The following is a 17,143-nucleotide window of genomic DNA, read 5'->3' as shown; positions in this document are numbered from 1 at the left end:
GATCGGAGGTGCGGGGGAAGAACAGCGAGAGAGTTTGGAGTGCAGCTTCCAGTGGGGCGACAGTATTGCCCCCATCACCTAGAGATCAACGCTGAGGTTGTGGATTAACCTTGATATATATATCAAATAGCCGGCCAGGTGACTCAGCGGGAGAGTGAGCGGTTCTTAATCAGACGATTGTGAGTTCATATCTCGCGTTGGGTGAAGGGGCGGGTGGATTCAGCCCCATCATCCCCCCCGGGATCGATTAAATATTCGCATCATGTTGTTGTGGACATTTATCCTGTGGATAAACTCGTGCCTACCACGGAATTTTCCACCTCTGTCTGCTCAGGGCTATAGACAGAAGACGAGCTGCGCCCTCAATGCTCCGATTAGCACGGTCGCATCTCCGATTAGCACGGTTTGTCCACGTACGGCGTGAAAAGAAGTTCAGCATACGTATGTGCACTGCCCATTCAGGCAGGAAATCACCGTTTTTGTATATTTTTAAAAAATATGTTTTAATATTTTTTAATTATCACTATGCCAAACCACGGTTGCCCCGCGACGATTACGTCCGCGCGCTCCGCTCGGCCTTGCAGGAGCAACAAGGAGTCGGAGCTGTCGTGGGAGTACACGCACCCGGCGGAGCGCGAGGTGGGATCGGGCCGCGCCGCCGCTGTCGACCAGCTGCTGAGGGACACGCGCGAGCAGCTCGTCGCGGAGCTCAACGAGCGGCGGGCACCGCTCGCCACCGTCGAGAGCCTCTCGGACAACGACTCCATCGGCAGCTTCGACTCGCGGCGCTCCTCCGGCTTCCGCAGCGTGCGCAGCTCGCCCAGCCTGCGCGTGGTGATGGAGCGCGACGAGCCGCCCTGCTACTACGTCGACCCCGTGATCCCCGAGGAGAACCCCTCGCTGAGCTCGCGCAGCGAGGCCGCGCCCCACGACGCCGTCTCGAGAAAGTCTCCGGAGGCCCTGGGGGGCGGCTACGACGACGACTACGGCGGCGGCGGCGGCGAAGAAGGCGGCGGGGGGACGGGCGCGGCGAGGGACTCGTCCGACGTCGGCGACCGGCGGCGGCCGGCGCCGGTCAACGTGCAGCCCCCCAAGGGGGGCGTGGAGGCGCTGAAGGGGGACCTGGTGAGCGGCCTCGCGAACGAGAACGGCAAAGTGAACTGCGCGCCGTGCTCGCGCAGCAGCGAGCGCGTGTGCGCGCCCAGCCCGGACGTGCGGCAGTTCTCGGATTTTATCGACAGCGTGTTCAACTTGGACAACCGCAGCAGCTCCTTCCAGGACACGTACCGGCTGGCGTTCGAGGACAGCCTGGACGAGCTGAAGGAAATGGTGAAGTCCGTGAGCGAGCGGGAGATAAGCGAATGCGGCAAGGTCAAAACGAAGAGCGCCGGCAGCCAGGCGGCCTCCTCGGAGGCCATCACGACGTCGGGCATCTCCGTGTCACAGTCGGGCCCGATGAGTCCCTCCAGCGAGGCCTGCACGACGAGCTCCACGCTTTTGGCAAGCCACGAGCAGCTCATCGCCACCAAACCGGGCAACTGTCACCGGGACAGTGAGCCGGTAGACTGCTACGTCTCCACCATCTAGAGGTCCTCTTGATGCTTTTCACTCGCCCGCCGCGGTGTAAACGGAGCGAGCCAAGTCGGGAAAATAAACCGCCATGGGAAAGGATAGCCCCGGGGAGACTTAGCAAACTTGGCGAACGGGGCACGGGAGGAGGGGCGGTGATAGTCTTTGGTTAAACTCAGACTCCATTGCGGTTGTTCGTGTAGGCGGTGTAGACGTGCCCCGGGTAAGGTGGGCGTGCGCTTTAAGCAAAGCGTTGGTGCTCGGCTTTGACCCGAAGCTTCGTTGAGACGAGGCGCGAAGTCGCCGCTCGGCTCGAGCTTGGGGGTCGTGCAAAGCGTGGCGCCGTGATGCGATCTTGATTGGGTGAACGTCTGCACCCCGCGCGTGCGGCCTAGCCTCGACCTGAACCTTTTGCAGCCTTTGGACACAGAATTGAATTGAAATGCATTTTCGCTCGGGATGGGTTTGCACTCTTTGTTTTTGTTTTTTTGTTGTGCCACTTTGTGGAACTTGCCACTGTGGTGGGGTTATGCCCCGAGCTTCTTGGGTGCTGAGGGAAAGTGGACCTCTACGAAGTACCACCGCATTCGGTGGAACTTAAGTGGGAAATTTATCGCAAACACAATGTCGGTGAGAGTGGAATCAAATCGAGGAAAGGAATGGGTTAACATCACAATTGCATGCATGCATGTCTTGCACATACGATATCCTCTATGCACTGACAAACGTAATTTAATTCAGCGAAATCACGACACCGGCACTTGTAGAAAGTCACGTTAAGCTAAAAAAAAAACGTTTAAGTATCCTCCCTTGCAAATAACGATTCCCCCAGCCCCATTAACTGGACAAAAATGTATTGAGGCCAAGACGAAATTTCACATGCTGAAATATTCCGGCTGTTTTTTTTTTGACGACCTAATGTACGCATCACTCCTGTTAATATGTGGTGGGGGGGGGGTATCTTATCAGCGATGTATGTCATCTGCACATCAGCTCTTCCTTTTATCCATTACTTCTTGGGATTCGAGTAACACTTGCGGGAGCGCATTTGATCTTTCCTGCGATCTCCTGGAGGCGTTGAGGCAACCGCTTTTGTCCCGTCCACAGCAATCTGTGGGATGACAGCTCTGTGTCGCCCTCGAGAGGGAGCCGCCTCCATTGTACGCAGACGCACCCATTACGCCCGATCCATTGGCTTCACCACGGATGAGTGGGTCTTCTGGGACAACGCTCATCTCGTCCTTGTTACGGACAAGGTGAATCTCCATGCAGTGCTCTCGGGTAATATCGCGGGCAAAGCCCAGCGGAAGTCCACGATCGCCGGCGTCTTTGGCAAAGGACGCGGCCCTTGGAGAGACGGACTAACATCGCCCCGAGGCTAACATTGCCCATAGACTAATAAGTTATTGAGTAATATTGTGACCAGATAACATGAGTTTGGGGGGTGGGGGGGGGGGGTGACGGTGAGGCTGGCACTTGAAATGGAGAGAGAGAAAAAAAATCCTAGTTGCAATTTGCGTCTCTTCTCATCCCATTCCGGCAGCTAGAAAAAACACACAAAACAACCAAAAAAATATTCCCGTTATGCTCTGAAGTTTATTTTTTATCCCTGTAATCATTGATGACCGTCGAAAAAAACGGTTGGTTCGGGGGGACCCGAGATGTGAAAAACAACTTTTGGGCCACACACGCACGCACACACGTTGCGTAGATATATCTATCATGGCCGATTTGCCAATCCACGGCTGGATGAAGGCCCTCCCACGCCAGGTTGGCCGCGGTCGCTTGACCGCACTTCATCGCGCTGTTTAATGCCGGTTGCGGATGGAAGGGGTTGGGTGTGTGTGCGCGCGCGCAAGGCTCCACCATCTTCTTGGTTCTTTCGGTGAAGTCACGTAGAATTGAAATAATAAAATAATAAAAATAAAACATAATAAAATAATTCTCACGACGTTTCGGCCACAACGCAAGTAGCCGTCCTCAGGTGGAGAACAGGTCTGTCGAGGAGACAGAGTCTGAATGACAAGCCCCAGGCTTGGAGCGACTATTTAAGCTGGGATGGAGGGGTGAAGAGCGCCTTGACAAAATAATTTGCATATCAAGAAGAATTTAGCATATTTATGGGAAATGCAGATACGCGATTAGTAGGCTCCACCAGTTCACATAACGACTCGCCGCTCACGTCAGCCGTTAGCTGGGAATCGAACTCGGCCGACCGGGTTGGTACAAGAACACACCACGGCGAGGAAGAAGTTCAACGTACATACACGCGTACTGTAACCGGTTCTCTAAGGCCACCTCGTATCCTGGGTGTCCGACTCATTTCACCTCCACCAGCACTGCCTCGGGATGTTGCTGGGTTCCCGGTGGCCGGCTGCAGCACGCTCCGCCTGATTTGACGACCGAGGTGGGGAGAAAGCGCACTTGGTCATCCTTCAGTGAATGGTCACACCTCTTCAGTTGCTCGATGGAGGTGACGTGAACCCAGTTGCGTACACCACGGAGCGTTCAAACGTTTTGGCGGTTACACAGGTGCACGGTATTTTCCCGCAATTCGCAACCCTTGCAGGGCGGGTGGGGCGCGTCACCGCAAGCAGTTTGTCGTGATGTCGAAGCAGTCAGAAGACAGAAATGTCAGTGAAGCTAATTTTATTTTAGACTCTATTATGAGGATCGGTCTGCTACGCTGCACCGGTGTACCGCCAATACGTCCTTGTACGTTGTGGAGCACGCGCACGATTCGATGCACGCGTCGCGGGTTCAAGAAGCGACGTTCAGGCTACGTGCCGGCCTTCGACACTATCATGGCGGAAGGGAAGCAGTGCATGTAAACCTTACCGACGATTCCTCAAAAGGGTGAAACCGGTGCATTCGTGTCCTCTAAACTATTTAAAAACTATTTTTTATTTTTCCAGGTAAGGCCGACTGAGCTTTATAGCACTTTTTCAGAAGCGACCTGGCCACAAATGATAGCTCAACGAAGTTGGCTTATCGCGTGGAAATTAAGAGCAGCCAATTACTGTAAGCGCGCGTTGATTCTAAATGTGGAGGGAAAACCAGAGGACTCGGAAAAAATCCATGCAAACTCCAAATATACAGCAGCAGGCGTCAGGGTGGTGATCGAACCCACGACCTCCTCCATGCCAGGCGAGGGAGTTAACATCTGCGGCGCCTTGCTACATGATGCTCCTCTATATAAGTTGCGCTCTGCTGGGCAGATGGGCATGTAAGGCAGTCGCCCTCCCCCCAACCGCCCCCCTCCCCCCGCTAAATGGTCAGTTCCCCCCCAAAGCCGGCCCCCCCCCCCTCCTTCAAAATTGTTAGTGCGAAGTCCAGTGATGTTCGTGCAATGTTAAACACCATTGGCGTTTTGTTGTTGTTGTTGATGTTCAGCGTCTCCTCTTGCGCGTCGTCGGGAGTGTGAGCGAGAGCGGAATGCGCCGTAGACAAAAGTAGATCGTATCGTCGGTTAGTCTGTCCGGCGCCCCTGAGTTTTGAAATGGTCCCTTCTTTTACATAATGGTCACGCTGTAGGGCTAATGCACGCTATTGCAGGTTATACTTCCACGACTGGTTGTAGTAGGAGAATCTGCAAGGCATTGTGGATTTGGTGGCAATGATTCTCTGTGCAGCCTAAAATCACAATTTTTTTTTTACATTTTTGTCGTCGTCTTTCCGCCGCGCCTCCGATTAGCACGGTTGGCTACGTACGTTGGTGCGAAAGAAGTTCAACGTACGGACGTGCGAAGCCTCACTGAGTCTCGAGACTCTTTTTCAGGAGGGTCCTGCCAAGTTTGTCGCGGTAGGGGCCCGGGGGGGGGGGGGGGGGGCGATGTTGCTACGTGCGTGATCCCCATTGAGTCATTTGCAGAAATTTTTTTCGCATCGGAAATTGTTTTTGTTGGCCAACATCAGTTGCGGTCTACGTTTTGTTTAGCGGGAGCAGGGGGGGGTTGTGACCGTAGTGGAGATGGGCGAGCGCTGTGGGCAGGGATTAAAGTGCGTAGACGCACGCTTCAAAAACTATGCGTCGAGTTACCCATTTCTGCCGATGGGTTGGAAGAACTTGCGTGCGTGCGTGCACACCCAACCGTAGAGAGGATTTCTAGCTCGGGATGAAATATTGAATCGACCGCAAATGTCTAAATTATGTAAGCGGAATTGATTCAAGACCCGCTTGTGTGTGTACATATATATTTTTAAAATTCACAAGAGACAGCCACACGCGTTATCTATCTACGTACGCACACATCTATCTACATTTGATGTAAAATGTCACTGTTATGTAATTGTGCTCAACTCGCATCAGACTCCTACAGCGGTCGCTCCAGCCTGCTTTATGCAAATCTGAACACGTACGTCGACCGTGTTTATGCTGCGAAAATTCGAAAACCCCCTTGCGGTGAGTCATACAAGTTAGGTGGGGGTTAAAACACACTGCGTCATTTTGAACGGGGGTGGAATGAAATGTTACACGTATTTATACAAGTGTTTTTTTTGTTTTAAATTTATTTTGATTGTCGTGTCATTTTTGTCATTCGTTGGGAGAGTCGCGTTACGTCTGTGCACCCCAGTGCCGGATGAAGCAAGTGCGGGGCCTGTAGCATATGTTATAAAGGGGCCATAAATAAAATAAAAAAAACACGTAAATATTAAAACACACATTTTTTACTTGCGTAGTAAAGTAATTGTAGTTTTCTATTTGCTATACAGCCAGATAATACGACAAATCACTAACCTTAAACACCCAGTTGTTCTTTAAAGTTTAAGGCAGTATAGTACTATAGTAATAGAGCAAGTGCAAAATCACTGAACCGGAATTGATAGCTTGAAAGCATTTAGAGCGGGGCCCTTGAAAGTGCGGGGCCCGTAGCATATGTAGCTACTTTTGCTACGAGGATCATCCGGCACTGGGTGCACCACCGCTCGTCAAATCAGTCATCCTAACCCTTTACCCCCTCCCAACAGCAAGAGGCAGTCCCGTAAAGTCATCACGACCGTGTGACCTCGTTGATGGAAACAATAATAATTCCCAGTTGCGATTAATTGGTGTTTCGGCTCTGTCGATATTTGTCGATATTTGGTGGGTCCGCAGATAATAGTGGTCATTGTAGATTCAACCGACTCCTGCAGCAAACCGAATTTGTAGATTATATTCTATGCTTGCGCACGATAGCAGCAGCAGTACGGTTCAGGAGCCAAATGCCAATGTTGAGGTCTGCTGCTGGCCAAGACGAAAGGGCTTCAGCAGAGAGATAAAGAGAGTTCGCGTCGTTTTAATTTAGTTTGTACGTTCGAATACCACGTCCGATCACTTTCTGGCCCTTAACAAGAGCATTCTCAGCATTTAGCTCAACTGATCGTATGTAGGATTCGAATAAATGCCTAGGTGTCGGTATCAGTTGTGTTTTAAGGTCACGGGGAAACGCGTAACTGGTGGGCCACACCGAGAAGGTGGTGGGCCATCTCCCAAACCCAATATGTAGAAAAGAGAGTGACGCAGATAACAAACAAAAAACTACAACCGCGTATCTTTGACTTTCATTGTATTCGCAAAGTTTACCGGATCAAAAATGTTTAATTTTCAAACTTGTTGTTGTTGCTTACCTTGTACGTCCCCTTTGCTTGTTCTTGATGATGAAAATATTGTTTACAGATCTGTTCCAATCTCTAAATAACAAATTGGATACGCTCTACTTGCTGAACGCATTCGTGGTGATGTCGCACTCAGGATTTGAATATAATTGCACAAGACAATATTTGTGTATGAGGGTCATTCAAAATCCTTCTCGTTAAATTTTCATAATTAGTTGACGTGCTAATCCACACAATATTATCTCAATAGGAAACGTGCCCTGTAATATGCTCATTGTTCAAAGGGCCTTGGTCAGAGGTCTTTCGTGATGAGACCTCGGTGTCAGCGAAGGGAATTCCCTCCCCGCCTGGCATTTTGAACCATCAATACCTTGCTGATCTCGTATGATAATTGGTTTTTTACCCTTTTATCTGGCAACAAAACTGACACCTTTTTTACGAGGAGTCATGTTTGCATAAACCACAATACCTGCAGTCATAATGCAAACAAAAAACACAACTCTGATAATGTATGCACTGTCCTTGAAGTTGATTGGTCCACACCCGAGACAGCTTTCCTTAGAGCCTAGTCTCACATGGGTTGGACCAGATGACGCCAAAAGGCGCACAACTCAAAGACAACGCACCATCAGAGTATGAGAGCTCGGGGTAAAAAAGGGTAAAAACCAATTATCATATTTTTTACTGGCAAATGAGGTACCAATGGTGTTCTTGCTGTTCTCGTCCAGGAGCATAAACCATCACGCAAACTCCGGTCATCCTCGCAGCGGCTGCATCGCGCGCTTTCAGATGCCCTTCTGCGAACGTCTGTCACGCTCTTCCTTCCGATGTTAGGAAGCCACCGGAGCTATGCACTTTTAAATCGTCTATATTGACAAACTGATTTCTTCAGAGCTGCTTTTTTTGTATTTCGTTTGTTGTCCTTCCCCCGCACTTCCAATTCGCACGATTGGCTACGTACGGTGCGAAAGAAGTTCAACATTCATACATTTATTATGCCTCCCCTCCAGTGAATACAAGGGAGATGAGACATTACGACTTGTGAGTGTGGGAGGATGTGGGGGCTAGGGGCGAATATTGGATTATATCGAGGGTTTTGGATTCTAGGATGTTGAAAGGGATATTGCAGATATTTGATAATTCTCGCGTCATTCGTGTTACTCCATGCCACTAGACACGACTTGTTTTTCTGGGACAAGTACAGAAGGGAACTCGTGTTTTCGAAACAATCTGAAAGGGTGACGCTGGTTGCAATCACCAGCGAAACGTCGCGCTCAGTCGTAAGTGTTGATTGGTTGCTCTGCAACACACCGGCGGTGTTGAAGCAGTCACCAATTATATTCTTGGTTCTTTCGGTAAAGTCACGTAGAAGGGAAATAATAAAATAATAAAAATATAAAACAATAAAATTCTCACGACGTTTCCACTGCAACACAAGCAATCATCATCAGGTGTGAAATCCACAGCAAGAAAATTGTAAAAAAGTGGCGTTTTTTCCCCAAATTTTCTTGCTGTGGATTTCACACCTGATGATGATTGCTTGTGTTGCAGTCGAAGCGTCGTGAGAATTTTATTTTTTTATATTTTTATTATTTTATTATTTCCCTTCTTCGTGACTTTACCGAAAGAACCAAGAATATGAATCCCTGCAGTCACGAAAGCTTTAAATCAGTAACCAATTGTCTCGTTTTGGTCACGTGACAAACCTTACAGATTGGCTGTGGCGGGTGGAGGTGGGTGTACGACACTTTTACATTTACGTGACCTAACCCCCCAAAAAACGTTATCAACAATAATATTGTGAAATCTGAAACTACTAGCACGAAATGCTGTATCTAGGCTCGATTTTTCACATGATTTTTTTTTCTTCTGAAAATCAGGAAGCATCTGCCGAGTATGAGGTGTTCATGGGGAGAACTTGATAGCAAGGAAAGTCAGTTTTACACGTGACAAACCCTTCGCCCTGTACGTACGTTGAACTTCTTTCGCACCGTACATAGCCAGCCGCGCTAATCGGAGGTACGGGGGAAGGACAACAATCTAAACACAAAAAAGGCAGCGTTACCTCGGCCATATCCCCGTCGACAGGGACGCCGTTCCATATCACACCCAAAAGCCGTGGACATATTTCTCTCCTCTCTGGCGTTGTGGACAACAGAGTCGTTCGCACTATTTTGAGGTCACCTGCGTTTTACTGAGGCATAATCACGCAGTTAAGACTTCCTGTTATTTTCAATGTTTTTTTTATATATAGCAAGAAAAGAAAGAAAGAAATGAACGTCTTTAGTTTACAAATATGATGGGAGTTGGTTTCACTGACCACGACTTGATTTATAATGATTATAATCTGACTTGTGTACATACAAAACGTGTTTTTTATTGTTTGCTTTTAATTGTTTACATTTACAAAAGATATCTATATATACCATAGGAGTAAACAATTGTTTTCAAAAACATTGTTTTTAAGCGATGACGCTTATAAACTTGTCAAATGTTTATTTCGGTTGTATATATATAGTCCATTTTCGCACATGCAGCGAGGTACGATAACCGTTGGTTGGTGGTGATGGTCGTGGTGGTGATGGTGTGGCTGTAACATCAAACGTTTCTGAATAATTGTACAACGTGAGTCCATTTTTTTGTTTTACAATATATAATCATGTTTTTTTTTTACGGTGAGTCACAATGTGTATGTACGTAAAAGGGGTCAGAGTTGCGTGATCCGCATTGCGGGGGCTGCAGACGTTGAATATTATTTATTTGTTCTTTAAACACGCACGCACGCACCAGTGCGGAGGATTGAAGGCCCGGCGATCAATTCCCTTGTTGCGACAGAGATAAAAAAATCAAGCGTGCTATGGCAATTTCTTTTGCCTGTTCGTCTCTTTAACTTAGGCTAATTTCATTAATAACCGATGGAGTTTTTTTATCGATGCGTAAATCATTCCCGCTGTTGGGTTAATAAAAAAAAAATCACCCGCTTTTGTGCGTTTTAAAAATAGCACTTGTATTCAATTGCCAAAAAAGAATCGTGACATCCCTTGGAGGGGAACTGTCACTTTCATCACGATCTTGTACATCATCGTTCAAAACTGTTTCTGGTATTTAAGTGGAAACGTTCGGGGGGGGCGGTGGTGGTGGTTCCGGAAAAGCGCTCATCTTGTACGACACGCAGCCGCGAAATACGCGTGGCCGTATATCGACGTTGCCAGTCCACCCCGTGATCGTGAAGCTTGTGCTTCCGTGAACGAAGGAGAGCCGTGGTCGAGCGCGCTGCACGGTGGCTCTGTCTCAGCCTCAATGCTGCACGTGCAGAGGTCGCAACCGGGTACCCGATACCCGTACCCTACCCGATACCCGGCTACCCGTTTGCGACCCTGGTGCGGCCGGGTACGGGTAGGCCGTGAGTCACTGGTGAGTAACCGTTTGTCACTCATTTCCCAACGTCTTGTCTCTTCTCACTATTCAAGTTCCTAGAATTAACCCACCCGCGCCTGCAACATGGCTTCATCCCAGAGGTCGCAATCTGGTACCCGATACTCTACGGCCGGGTACGGGTAGCCGGGTATCGGGTAGGGTACGGGTACCCGTTTGCGACCCTGGTGCGGCCGGGTACGGGTAAGGAATCAAAACCCGTTTGCGACCTCTGTGCACGTGAGATGTGTGCCGCTCAGTTTAACGTGAAACACGGTCCTAGCGGTCGCTGCCAGCGGCAGCAAGTTGGGGGGGGGGGGGGGGGCAGGCTAGGCTTTTTTTATTATTATCAGAATCTTTATTCATACCGAGATGTCCAGTACGGGCACGGGGTCAGAGAGTTACAACAAGAAACGATGCAAAAAAACCGATAGGAGTGCAAAGTACAGGAAAGGCAAGCGAATCACACAGACAGAAAAAAAAGTAACCGAGACATGTCAAGTTACAGCGGTGAGATTTCAACTAATTATAACTAAATCTGGCTGTCGCCTGATGAAGCTCGTTGTAATTACTGGCGAAACGTCGTACTCAGATTATAAATGTTGTGGCTTGGCTCTCCAACACACGGGGGTGCTGTACTAGTGACGAATTAGCACGTTCTGTTTACGTGACAACCCTTACTAGTTGGCTTTGTCGGGTGGTGGCGGGTTTAACGACACATATTTACGTGATCTAACACCAAAAAAAACCTGTGTTATGGATGATATTGGTCGCGAAAGCCTCCTGCGTGCGAAACGGATCCTCGAATCATAACCCAGAAATCTCAGCAGTTCATTGACCTGCCCAGCGCTCTGGGTCTATATCAACCGGTGGCGACGGTGAGGAATTTCCGAATGTCGATGACCGAAATCTCCTTTGCCGTGGTGAAAATGTCGTCTTGCGGTGTTGCCTCGGAGAAATTGGAACGTCTCGCGCGACGCTCAGTCGGATTACTTTATTCACCAACGGTTTTGAATTGAAAGTCACCTAATCAACATTTTAGTGATTTTTCTTTTTAAGTGCAGATTAGACTTCATCCAGCCGTTACTCCCCATAGCGTAAAATGTTTTATGCTCACGATGGACATTGATGTTGGACTATCCTTAAATAAGTTCCATCAAACGCACTGGAGCTATGCACTTTTAAATCGAGATTGAAAACTCATTTCTTTAGAACTGCTTTTTGTGTTCTCTGGATCTTTCGGTAAAGTCACGTAGATAGAAGAAAAAATAATAACAATAAAATAATAAAAAATGAAAATAAAGTGAATAAAAAATCATAAAAAGATCACGACGTTTTGATCGCAACACAAGCAGTCGTCATCAGGAGATTTTTAATATTTTTTTCTATCTACGTGACTTTACCAAAAGACCTAAAGAATATGAATTCCTGCAGTCACGAAAGCTTTAAGTCTATGCTTTTTGTGTTTAGTTAGTTGTCCTTCCCCCGCACCTCCGATTGGCACTGTTGGCTACATACGATGCGAACAAAGTTCAACACATATATAGATGCAAACATTGCCTTGTGTTCAAGGAACGGGCAGCACTTGATTCTTTAAAACTGTCTAATCCACGGGTCACATACCTCAACGAGTGTCATTTACAGCATCACCAGCAGACGGGAGTGATTTTAATGTTTATACCGCAACAGTGGTCTGCATTGTTATCACCCATTGTCATTTGCTTTCACCAGTAGAGACTCCTTTGAGCTGTATGATCTTAATGACCTTGGCTTCTTGCTCCTAAGACAGAAGTGTCGGTGACAGATGTATATAACCTTTTCCAGCAGAGCCACCTTGGGGACATGTTTAAAGCCAGTAGCAGCTCACGACTTGGGCCAGTTGTCGCGTCACAGCCCCAAAGGACAAAACCTGCGGTGTGTCACACTGCTCCCTGGAGTAACGAAGGCTTGATGGAGATCAGAGTGATGCCGTATTTTAATCTGGGCACTGTAAAACTAAACCGAACTGTTCTTTGGTTGACCGGGTAATGCCCATTGAGCTATACACATCTTTTTCAGAAGTGACCTGACCATCACAAATGATAGCTCGACGAAGTTGCTTATCGTGTGGGAAGTTATAGCAGCCGCATACTCTGGACGCGTGATGTTGTTTCTAAATGTTGAGGGAAAAGACGGGGGGACCCGGAGAAAAATCCACGCGACCGCGGGTAGAGAGAGAGAGAGACACGCAAACTCCAAATATACAGCAGGCGTTTCTGTCCATCGATCTCACGACCACATGCATATCAGGCGAGGTAGTTAACATCTCCTAGCCACCGTGGTGATGATGATAGAGACAGGCAAACTCCAAATATACAGCAGGCGTCAGGATCGTCATCGATCCCACGACCACCTGCATACCAGGCGAGGTAGTTAACATCTCCTAGCCACCGTGGTGATGATGATAGAGACACGCAAACTCCAAATATACAGCAGGCGTCAGGGTCGGCATCGATCCCACGACCACCTGCATACCAGGCGAGGTAGTTAACATCTAGCCACCGTGGTGATGATGATAGAGACATGCAAACTCCAAATATACAGCAGGCATCAGGGTCGGCATCGATCCCACGACCACCTGCATACCAGGCGAGGTAGTTAACATCTCCTAGCCACCGTGGTGATGATGATAGAGACACGCAAACTCCAAATATACAGCAGGCGTCAGGGTCGTCATCGATCCCACGACCACCTGCATACCAGGCGAGGTAGTTAACATCTCCTAGCCACCGTGGTGATGATGATAGAGACAGGCAAACTCCAAATATACAGCAGGCGTCAGGGTCGTCATCGATCCCACGACCACCTGCATACCAGGCGAGGTAGTTAACATCTCCTAGCCACCGTGGTGATGATGATAGAGACACGCAAACTCCAAATATACAGCAGGCGTCAGGGTCGGCATCGATCCCACGACCACCTGCATACCAGGCGAGGTAGTTAACATCTCCTAGCCACCGGGCTCGGGGTAAACAAGCACTTCCTTTCGACTTGCATGACTTTTACAGCCAGGTAATAGCTTAACGAGACCAGAAGTTGTAACAAATAAATAGCCACTCGTCAAACAAATCCCAATATTTTAATTCTGGGTATGCATGCCGTTGTAAATATATCAGCTTGCTTAAACAAAATCCGTTGGCATTATTCTATTTTTATTGCGTTATAGAATATATGATTGCATGTGTATATGTACAAGTGTACAGTATATATATTAAACTTGGCGTTGGTTGGCCTGTAGACACTTTGTGCGAGTGTCGGGCCAGAAACGATGCACCCTTTCTAGCCGATGGCTTTTTGACCAACGCTCAGAAGATCCAATCGACTCCCCCCATCGATGACCACACGGAGAGAAACGTCGTCTCGATTAGACTCCTCTGCTTGGGTGGTGTGAACTTTGCGATGCTTTGTGAGACCCCCCCTGCCCTGACCTGCCCTGCCACACCCCCCCCCATCTGCTTTCACAAATATGAGTTGTTTACATGCCAATTTCATTAATGTCTCTTCCAGAATGCACTTACATCGCCGTTTAGGTATATTAGACATTTTTTTCGTTTTTTTAACGGACAATTTTGGAAATGTATTTGCTCGTGGAACTTTTTGGGTGACCTGTTTGCTCATTTTGGAGAATGTGAAAACTGTCGTTTTTTTTAACAATATATTTTGAATTTAAATGAAAAAAAAGGTAGTCGGTCTCTTAATGTCAATTATTATCTTCCGCCAACTCTCTTTTTCTGCTCAGAAAAATTGGCAATCGTCCAGATTGTCGGTTTATTAGGTACGCTTTGCTTATATAAGGCAACGTTCGGTAATTAATTCGTGGTGGAGTATTTTCAGCCTGAAACAATTTTAATTTAGTTTGAATATTTTACTTGTGATTTTTACCACGTCTTTTTTTTTACAATTTTACAGTGGGGTTTCTTATGTAAAGTTCAGGATTTCCATCAGCAGAGTTTTTGATGAGTGACTTCGCTTTTATAATTTCTGTCATCTGTGAAACTGCTTGTGACATTGAGGCTGCAGAGGGAGTCATGTTGTTTGGTATAAGAAGGCATTAATGGTAATAGCTCATACAAAACATAAAAATATATCGACCTGTACTAAGTAATGGAGCCACATCATGTTGAATGAATGTATGCTAATTGTAATAGATTAAATTAACTTCACATATAATCCAAGAATACAGAATTGCTGGCCTTAAAATTAGCCAAGTATTTCAAACGCACCCAAAAAGATGTTTCAACTACTCTGGGCTTGGCTTGCCTTTCGACGTCTTTGCACCTTCGCAAGACACGCGTGCCCGTGCATCTTGCGCTCACTTTAAAACCCAGTAATTCTCCCATTCTTTCACAAGCATGCATGACGTATTATCACACATCCCATCGACCCCCTCTTAATCCACAAATTTACTCATTTGGTTTTCCATCAGTTGCATTATAGGTGGAGTGGAATTTTTGCCGTTGTGAATTGCACACTATTGTTTGTAACCCCCCCCTCCCTTCCCTACTGTGGACTGGACATTGAAAAGTGTTTTCAGACTGATCGCCCGATGGAGCCGCTTTATCAAGGCTAACGTGAATTGCCATTGAATGGTGCTTGGGCACACCGTAGATCTGCGTTTTTAGTAAGTGGCACACTGGAATGCTGCGCGTTACACGTGTGGCATTTTCCGGCGCAAGATTCACAGGTGGTAAAAATAAATAAAAGTTAGACGATCAGAATTAAAGCCCCAGAATTCTTGAGAAAGGGGAGAAAAAACAGGGGTGACAGAGTGAAAATGTACACACTTTAAATGAGCACACACGGGAAGACCAAGCCCATCCATCGCATCTTACATTCGGCTCCGTAAAACGAGCCATATCCCCAACAAGTGTTGCGTGTGCCCATTGAAAAGCCCACAGATAGGTGAAGATGTCAAGCACGTGTCAGCCCAACGTGTAGCCTGGAAGTCGATGTAAACAACGTGTGCTTTAAAGCCTGGTGACAAGAAACGTCACTCTGCGTACCATGTTTTCACGGCATGGACAAGATGATCCATAAGCATGTGTATGCAGCGTGTAATCCTGATTACAGAGAAAACGTTACCATTATTTGAAATGACCTGGTATACAGTCTATTCTGAGTAACGAGTAGCTACGTAAATGCATAACTTCTATAAACGTAGGTACTGCTGGAACAAAATAGAGAGATTAGTCCAGTGAAGTTGTACGTGACCAACTATTATTAGAATGTCGCTAAAATGATAAATTTACCGTTTTACACAAAAGTCACTAAATTAGTTTATGACCGTGAATAATCAAAAGTTGGATTTCGTAGAATTTCAAACCAAAAAAAATGTCTAGAAAAAAAAGTTCCGTGTCCATTAAAGTCGTGTACATCGTCGGTTTGTTAAACGTTGTTTTTTGCCATTTGACAATACTTTAGAAGTGCTTTCATTTTTTTCATATTGAATAAAAATAAACCTACATGCACCGATTCGGTTTTCTTTTTTTTTCATTAAATGCGTTTTTTCTTTTAAAGACCCGTCTGCCAGGATGTTGTCCCAAAAATAAATCCAAAACAATATCCTGACGACAACGCAAAGGGGAATTTAGTAAACTTCTGCAAAAAAAAAAAACCCCCAATAACACATTGTGGGAGTGAACTCCGTGCTTGAGTGGTGTTGGAGAAATGGGATCGGCGTGATGATCATCGTTCCTGGGATGCCCTGTCGAGCCATTTAAAAGCATCTTGCCATGTATTTTTAATTTCAAAATGAATCGCATTGGGATAAAAGCGCTACGCTTCTGCGCATTATTTTTAATGCGTAGTTACATTAAAATATTTCGGTCGTGCGTCTTCTCTGCATCCCGAAAGGAATTGGCACTTTATTAATATAATCTTTTAGGTCAGAGTCAAAGTGTCTCCGTGCTCAAATAAGGTGAGGGTGAAGATGATCTCTGTTGGTCATCCCTGGGCTGATGGCGCAAGTGCACATCGCTGTGAAGATAATCAGTCTCCGAAAGCATGCCCACTGTTGATCTCCGACAGTGCCACTCGTCTTCTCCACCCAAAGAGAGAGAGAGAAACGATGGACCTGATTTGACCTTCGAGTTTTGAACACGACCGAATAGTTGCAGTGCCTCTTGCCATAGAACCTGTGTAGTGACTGACTAAGAATAGGAGGCGCTCTTTATTAACAGCCTTAACAGTTCACACTTAACAGTTCACACAATGGTGTAAATGCTTACCCCGAGCTCTCATACTCTGACGGTGCATTGTCTTTGAGTTGTGCGCCTTTTGGCGTCATCTGGTCCAACCCATGTGAGACTAGGCTCTAAAGAAAGCTGTCTCGGGTGTGGACCAATCAACTTCAAGGACAGTGCATACATTATCAGAGTTATGTTTTTTTTTGCATTATGACTGCAGGTATTGTGGTCTATGCAAACATGACTCCTTGTAATAAAGGTGTCAGTTTTGTTGCCAGATAGAAGGGTAAAAAAACAATTATCAGTTCACACTTGCTAACTACGGCTCCCAGTCAGGACAG

The 17,143-nt window shown here is 46.9% G+C and overlaps 1 protein-coding gene across 2 annotated transcripts in view; it reads left to right on the top strand.

The window, feature by feature from the left end:
- Positions 1–16,085, top strand: part of DAGLA (diacylglycerol lipase alpha) — a 112,587-nt gene extending 96,502 nt beyond the window's left edge. For both annotated transcript variants that reach the window (XM_078607352.1, XM_078607353.1), the window contains one exon: positions 585–16,085. In XM_078607352.1, the coding sequence (XP_078463478.1) occupies positions 585–1,587 (1,003 nt within the window). In that variant the 3' untranslated portion in view covers positions 1,588–16,085. The remainder of the gene's footprint in view (positions 1–584) is intronic.
- The last annotated feature ends 1,058 nt before the right edge of the window (positions 16,086–17,143 follow it).

Source organism: Lampetra planeri, chromosome 27 (assembly GCF_965212315.1).
Source record: "Lampetra planeri chromosome 27, kcLamPlan1.2.h2, whole genome shotgun sequence".
In the NCBI taxonomy this organism is placed as follows: Eukaryota; Metazoa; Chordata; class Hyperoartia; order Petromyzontiformes; family Petromyzontidae; genus Lampetra; species Lampetra planeri.
Note: the sequence above shows the minus strand (reverse complement) of the source record. Positions and strands in the feature narration are given on the sequence as shown.